This window comes from Myiozetetes cayanensis, unplaced genomic scaffold, assembly GCF_022539395.1.
Source record: "Myiozetetes cayanensis isolate MyiCay16 unplaced genomic scaffold, myiCay2020 scf5-8, whole genome shotgun sequence".
NCBI lineage: Eukaryota > Metazoa > Chordata > Aves > Passeriformes > Tyrannidae > Myiozetetes > Myiozetetes cayanensis.
The window spans coordinates 115,881,535-115,889,091 of record NW_026087742.1 but is presented as its reverse complement, the minus strand read 5'-3'; the positions used below and the strand labels follow the sequence as shown (position 1 = coordinate 115,889,091).

Below are 7,557 nucleotides of genomic sequence, written 5' to 3'. Positions count from 1 at the left end.
AAAGCCCATCCAGTGCTACCCCTGCCATGGGCAGGGACACCTTCCACCAGCACAGGCTGCTCCAAGCCCTGTCCAGCCTGGCCTTGGACACTTCCAGGGATCCAGGGGCAGCCACAGCTTCTCTGGGCACCCTGTGCCAGGGCCTGCCCACCCTCCCAGCCAGCAATTCCTTCCCAATCTCCCATCTATTCCTGCCCTCTGGCAGTGGGAAGCCATTCCCTGTGTCCTGTCCCTCCATGCCTTGTCCCCAGTCCCTCTCGAGCTCTCCTGGAGCCTCTTTAGGCCCTGGGAGGGTCTCCCTGGAGCCTTCTCTTCTGCAGGCTGAACAAGCCCAAGTCAGTCGCTGTTAATCCCCCGGGTGTGATTGTTTGAGTGAAGGGCTGTGCTGGAGAGGAGGGACAGCTGAGCCTCCGAGATGTGAGACACAGAACCCAGCCTGGGTTTTAAGCAGCAAGCTAATTATTTTGTTGTCGATGACAGCAGGCTCACAAGTGTCAAAAGTTTATAAATAAAGAGGTTTTTTTCTGCTAGATGAGAGCAGGAGATGGCCTATTTGCTGCGTGTTTTAAATCCTGCAAATATCACAAACATCAGCTCTGGTGTTTCTGAGACTTCCCTCTGGGTGACTCCTGTGAAGATGAGAAGCTTTTCCAGTCTCTGATTGAATGGGAAGACATGCTGAGCTTTTGGCAAAGAGCATGTGTCTCCAACATTTCCATGGAACAAGTGTGAACAAAAACAAATCCAGCCCTGGAAAAGAGGAGAACCCCAAGGGAATAACAACGACTGCACTGCTCAATGAACTCGAGTCCCTTTACTTGGAGATCACAGGTATCAAATGTGTTAATTGGGCAGGTGTAATGTCACCAAAACCCACAGGTTGGGCTTCACTTGGAAGTCCAGACCACAACAAAATAGAGTTGTATCTGACTGAGATACAACCAGAAAGAAATTAATACAAAGAAAAAGAAAAAAACATGGAAAACGGGTCCAACCTGAACCGTCCAGAAGTTGCTCTCTGCCCTGAGACTCCTCTCACACCTTTAAGCAGTGGGCAAAGAGCTCGCAGCAAACTCCCAGTCCTCATGTCCTGTGTCAGGTGCTGAGATTTGTGGTCCAGAGGTGTCTGGGGGGGCGGTGGTGACCCCCAAGGACTCCCTGAAGATCCCACTCTTAACTGAGCAGTTTAAAAGGCTCCGGAGCTGCAGAGCCCGGCCGGGAGCTCACAGCCCTGCCAGCAGATGGGCTGCAGACAGCACCGCGATCGGGCTCTCCGGTTTCCGAGGCAGCACAAACCCGGTCGCAGTGCCAGGAGCTGCAGTCACAGTCACACACCGGCTCTCGGTCCGGAGATGCCTCGGATTCCTCACAGCGGCTGGGGCAGCTTCAGTGTGGCTCTGTGTGTTCCTTGGGCTTGGAGGGAATACGGGCAATAAAACCCCCCAACAAAAACCTAATGACATTCCAAGTGATTTTCATCATGAAAGCAATAGTCTGGTTTTTATTAAGTTATCACTTCATCATGTTCCCTGATTGCCTTCATTCATGCCTTAGTTGTCTACAGGCGCTATTAAAAAAAAAAAAAAATACATATTCATAGCTGAGAAAATGGGCTCTGCTCCACATTTTAGTGTCAAAATCAAGTTCGGGTGAAGGGCTCCTCTGGGACCCCTCCGGGGCCGTTTCCCGGGATGCGCCAGCGAGCGGCAGTTTGGAAACGGAGCCTTCCCGAGGCCGGGGAGGAGGGGGGATGTGCGACATTTAATTTGTCATCTCGCGGCAGAGATCACCCTCCTCCTTCCTTGCACCCCCGGCGGAGCAGCTCGGCCGCGCTGCCCGGCCCGGCCCGGCCCCGCTCAGACCCCGCAAACCCTGCGGGGAGCCCTGCGGGACGGACAGAGCCCGTGTCCGGACAGACGGACGGGGGGCACCAGAGACATCGCTCGTTCCGTTAGGGACACACATCCCGGTTTCTCTGCGGCGGCGGCAGCGGCGTGGGGTCTCCTCTCTGGAGGGAGGAAGGGGAAAAAGGGAAAAAAAAAAAAAAAAGAAAACGGAGAAAAAAACAACCAAACAAAAAACAACCAAACAAAACCCCAACCCAAGCCAAACCAAACAAAAACCAAAACAGGAAAAACAAAAAACAAATTAAAAAAAAAAAAAAAAAAGGAAAAGGAAAAAAAAAGAAACTGAGAAAATTAAAAGGGAAATTAGAAAATGGAAAGGAGAAAAGGAGAAAGAGAAGGAAAATGAGAAGGAGAAGTGAAAGGAAAAGAAGAAGCGAAAGGAAAAGAAGAAGGAAAAGGAAAAGGAAAAGGAAAGGAAAAGGAGTCCTCTGCCCGGTTCTTCCTCCCCGGGACCCCCAAGGGCACTGTCAGAAGGCCCCCGCCGGGAGCAGCGGTCCCGCAGCTCCGCAACCCTTGCCCACTGCCCATCCAAGTTTCCCCAGGGCAGGGACCGGAGGCCCCTTTTCCCCGCCGCCCCTTTGGGGCAGGTGACCCCCCCTGTGCTGCAACCCCCTCTGCACCGCCCCCGAGCCTCCCATCCCACCCGCGGGCTGATGGAGCGGTGGGGAAAGCCGGTCTGTCCCGGGGCTGAGCCGCGGCTGCCGCAGACCCGACGGGGAGGATGGAAACCCCCGTTTGGGAGGCGGAGGGGCGGCGGATCCGACCTTTTGAGAAGGAAAGGTCCCAGCCTTTAAGAAGGAAAATTACCGAGCCCTGGGAAGAGCGAGACGAGCGATGCCGGCCTTTTCCTCCTTCTCGTCCTGCCACCGCCGGCCGGAGGAAAGGCGCCGGGGCTTAATTAGTTGTGCTCGCTGTTGCCGTGTTTTCTGCGGCCCCAACAATGCTCCGCGCAGAGCCATCAGTCAAAAGGCAGAGCGCGGCTCCCCCCGCCGCTTCCACACCGCCCAACACATGCCAAGTTTGCACGGACGCGTGTCCCCCCTGCCCGGCCCGCTGCTCGCTCCGGGGCTCAGCCCCAGCTCCCCCCCAGTCCCCGGGGTGTCCCCCGCAGCCCCGCAGGCGGGTGCGGGCAGCGAGGGCCGGGGGGAGCCCGGGGCACGTCCCCGGTGGCCAGGCCGGGGCCGGGGGGCTGCGGGACACACGCCGGGCTGCGGGCGGCGGGCCCGGCTGTCGCCGGGACAGATTTTCCTAATTGACCTGTTACGGATCATCCCCGCAACCGTTGGGAAACACATTTCCACGCTTCACTTCTTAACGTTTTAAATACATATTTAACGGATGGTTGAGGCTTGCCGGGCCAGCTGGGAAACACACGGGTGTAAAAATAATACAACAAAGGCAAAGGGGCCGGGGGGGAACGGCGGGGAGGGGGCGGCCGGGGGATTTACCCTGGTGGGAGGAAGCCCCGACCCTGTTGCACGGAGCTGCCGGGGCGAGGAGACTCGCCGGGAGCCGGGTGAGCAGCGGAGGAAGGCGGGAGGCGTTTCCGAAGGTCATTTTTTTCCCCCCCGTTAATGTCCTTTACTCTATCCTTCTCTCTCCTCTCCCTCTCCGGGCTCGCTGAAGGCTCACTGGGGGTAGCTTTAGGTGGCCTCTTCCAGACTTCTCCAGGTTGTCGCGTGGCCGGAGCCGGGGGCTCCGCCGGTAAACTCGCTCGTGGAGAACAGAGTGGTCGAAATCACTCTTTTCTGCGCCTCCCTTTGATGCACTTAACGGGGCAATAACGCCCGGGCTGGGGGCAGGAGGGGACACCCGCGGGGGCAGCGCCGGCCGCCCGGTGCGTGTGGCTGAGCGGTCCCCGGCGGGGCGGGACGGGGCGCAGGGAAACACCGACGTGCCGGCGGCAGCCAGGGGCTGTTTGGTCCCGTCCCCGTCCCGTCCCGCCCCCCCAACAGCTGTTCCCGGCGCTGTCATTGTTGCATTTTATTACGGATTTGACAAAAGTCCCTCCCCCACCGCGCCCCCCCGCCGCGCTCCCCGCGCCGCCGCCGGCCGTCGCCCCCGTCCGCCCGCCCCACCGAGCCGGAGCGGCCCCGGTGACATCAGCCGCCCCCGCCGCCGCCGCGGATTGGCGCAGCCCCCTCCCGCCCGGTGACATCGTTCCTCCCCGGCGCGGCTATAAAGCGGCCGCGGCGGCCGCCGCAAGGTGCGCGCTGCTGCCGAGCTCGCCCGTCCCGGCGCGCCCTCCCCGCGGCCGCCCCGCGCACGGTGAGTGCCCCCGCGCCCCCGGCGCGGCATCCCCGACCCCCGGCCCGGAGGAGAGGAGCCAAGGGAGGGACGGGACCGGACGGGATGGGATGGGATGGGAAGGGACGGGATAGGACGGGACGGGAGGAGAGGTGCCCCCCTCAGCGAGGAGAGGGCGGGCAGCGCGGCCCGTCCCGCCGGGGGAGCCGCTCCCCGGCCCCGCGGACCGGGCTCCCCGAGGGGGCGGGCGAGCGGCAGGGCCGCGGCGAGTCTGGGCGGGCGCTGACGCGGGGCCGCCCGCGGGCTCTCTCCCCTCCCCGCAGGCAGAGCCCGGTGCGCGCCGCCGCCCCGCCCGCCGGGCCATGGACTCGGACGCCAGCCTGGTCTCCAGCCGCCCGTCCTCCCCGGAGCCCGATGACCTCTTCCTCACGGCCAGGAATAAAGGCAGCGGCGGGGGCTTCACGGGCGGCACCGTGTCCAGCTCCACGCAGAGCGACTCCCCACCGGAGCTGAGCGCGGAGCTGCGCAGCGCCATGAGCGCTGCGGGCGTGGTGGTGGTGGACAAGCTGGGCTTCAAGTCCTCGTCGTCGTCCTCCTCCTCGTCCTCCTCTTCCTCCTCCAAGAAGGACAAGAAGCAGATGACGGAGCCGGAGCTGCAGCAGCTGCGGCTGAAGATCAACAGTCGGGAGCGCAAGCGGATGCACGACCTGAACATCGCCATGGACGGGCTGCGGGAGGTGATGCCCTACGCCCACGGCCCGTCGGTGCGCAAGCTCTCCAAGATCGCCACGCTCCTGCTGGCGCGCAACTACATCCTCATGCTCACCAACTCCCTGGAGGAGATGAAGCGCCTGGTCAGCGAGATCTACGGCGGGCACCACGCCGGCTTCCACCCCGCCGCCTGCCCCGGCGGCATGGGCGCCCACTCCGCCCCTCTGCCCGGCCACCCGGCCCACCCGGCCTCGCACCCCGTGCACCACCCCATCCTGCCCCCCGCCGCCGTCTCCAGCGCCTCCCTGCCCGGCTCCGGCCTCTCTGCCGTCAGCTCCATCCGGCCCCCGCACGGGCTCCTCAAGTCGCCCTCGGCCGCCGCCGCCGCCGCCCCGCTGGGCAGCGGCTTCCAGCACTGGGGGGGGATGCCGTGCCCCTGCAGCATGTGCCAGGTGTCGGCCCCGCCGCACCACCACGTCTCCGGCATGGGCACGGCCAGCCTGCCCAGATTAGCCACCGACACCAAATGAGCCCCTCGGCGGGGCCGCCCCGCCGCGCCCGCGCCGCGCCGGCACCTCCAGGACCTACAAACGCTCCCCCCAGAGGCAGCGGGTCCCCCCCGCTCCGCGCCCGGGGCCGGCGGAGGGGCGGCGGGAGGGTTCGGAGCCCGGCCCGGGTCTGCCCCGCTCCCCGAACGGCGGGGAAAACCAGCCCGGCACAAGCAAAGCCCCGCGCATCTTCTCTCCTTTTAATTCTTCGACGCCACCGATGGCTTCGCCAGGAGGGCAGGGTGGTCCCTGGGCTCGCCGCGAACGGAGGAACCAAAACTGCAGAGGGGCTTTTGCTCGTTTATTTGTTTGCCTGTTTGTTCCCTCCCCTCTCCCGGGTTCGTTTCTACACGTAGAGCCTTTGGAACCGTTCCTGAGTCACATTCCTGCCCGGAAAGCCCATCTCCGGGGCACCCGGCGCTGGCCGGTGGCAGCGGGGCTCCGGCTGGAAGTGTCGCCGGGAAAGTCAGTTTATTCCCACTTTCCCCGCTCCCCTTCCCGCCGTTTTCTTTTCTTTTTTTTTTTTTTTCCTTTTGTCGGTTTTCTTTCCGCTTCGGGATTTGTAAATATACCAATAACGACGCGAGTCCGCTCTGCCTGAGCTTTCCGTCCGTGCACTTGTCCTGTGTCAGCCTCATGAGTGAAAAAGGGGTCGGTCTGCCTTGTTTTCGTTGGTTTGGGTTCTTGGGGTTTGTTGGGTTGTTTTTCTTTTAAGCGAATAACACGTTTGGTTTGTTTCTTTTTCCGTTCGTGCCACCTTTAACAAAGTTTCAACTCTTTAATGCTCTTTCTGTGTAGGAACTTTCACCCTGTCCGTGTTGCAATACTGAGAACTTGGGCTTGTTTCTGAAATAACAACTTTTCTTATCGCTGCCCCTTGCAGAGATTTTATCATCTGTTTATTTTTGTAAAAAAAAAAATAAGAAAAGGAAAAAAAAGTTGCTAAATAATATTTATTACTTGTTTGGTTGCAAAAAAAAAAAAAAAAAAAAAAGTGATCCACTGTTGAGATTTTAAATAAAAAACCAACAAACAAAACCAACCAACAAAAAGCATTTTAAATAAATGTCCTTTTCCTCGCTGTTCTGGAGAGGCAGAGGCAGGTGGGGAAGGGATGGGAACATCTTTAGGCGCATCCTTGCCTTTTCCCCAAGTGTTTTGTTAGTTTGCTTCGCCGGCTAATGGAAATCGTTTGGGGGCTGGGTTTGGGGTTTTTGTTGGTTTTTTTTTTCCTTCCCCATTTGTTCGCCGCAGATTCAGGGCGGCAAGGAAAAAAAGCGGCTGGTATCGCGTTCGGAATGGGAAAATTTTTGTCCATCGAATCCAGCGCTTGGCAGGGGCTAAATATTAATTAAATATGAATTAAACATTAATTCGGGGAGGAAACATTAAACTTGGCGGTGGGGAGTTTGCTGCCTGTAATGGCTCCTGCGCACTTGACCTTCAACCAAACACCCTCCAAACGAGAATCCGCGAAAAGGGAAAGGAAAATTATTTGGGGACAGCCCCTTCTTTTTTTCCCTCCCGAAGTCGATCGTGTCTCTCGCGCCGGTGTATTTTAGCAGTTCTGGGCGGGTATCTGGGCAGGAAATATTTCGCACGGTCCGAGGAAAGGGCTCCACGCACGGAGGGTGCGGAGCAGCCTCTGGCTTCCCCTTTCCTGCAGGGAGGAGAAGGGGAACAGCCCAAGGAATCCCGTGTTTTTGAGGAAAAGGAGGTCGGCAGCCCCCGGGGGGGCGCTGGGACGGGCGGAGGTTCCGACGGTGCCGCCGCCCGCCCCGGCGAGGCCGGTCCCGCATCGCTCTCGGGGCTGCGGGTGGGCAAGAGATCCCAAAACCCGCATCCCTGCCCCAGCAAATCCTTTCCCATCTCTCTCTCTCTCTCTAGACCGAGACAAGACAGCTATTTAAAATAAGCAGCTGGCTACCTGCGCATAACTACAGAATTAGTTATGCATTACCACGGGGCATGGAGGAGTTTTGAGCGCACAGATACCCACAGGGGAACGAGAGCGAGTCCGCTCCCGGGGACTTCTTTTTTTGGTGTAAAACGGGGCGGTCCCGGCGGCCGGGGCGGGTTGGGGTCCGCGCCGGGAGCGAGGCGGCCCCTGCCCCTCCAGCCTCTGCCTTGTCGGCTTCGCTCCA

General features: G+C 60.1%; 1 protein-coding gene across 1 annotated transcript; it reads left to right on the top strand.

The window, feature by feature from the left end:
• Window positions 1-4,131: 4,131 nt before the first annotated feature.
• On the top strand, window positions 4,132-6,451 carry OLIG2 (oligodendrocyte transcription factor 2). The gene is made up of 2 exons (XM_050332877.1): window positions 4,132-4,175; window positions 4,478-6,451. The coding sequence occupies exon 2, from the start codon at window positions 4,517-4,519 to the stop codon at window positions 5,393-5,395; it is 879 nt and encodes a 292-aa protein (XP_050188834.1). The 5' UTR covers window positions 4,132-4,175; window positions 4,478-4,516; the 3' UTR covers window positions 5,396-6,451.
• The last annotated feature ends 1,106 nt before the right edge of the window (window positions 6,452-7,557 follow it).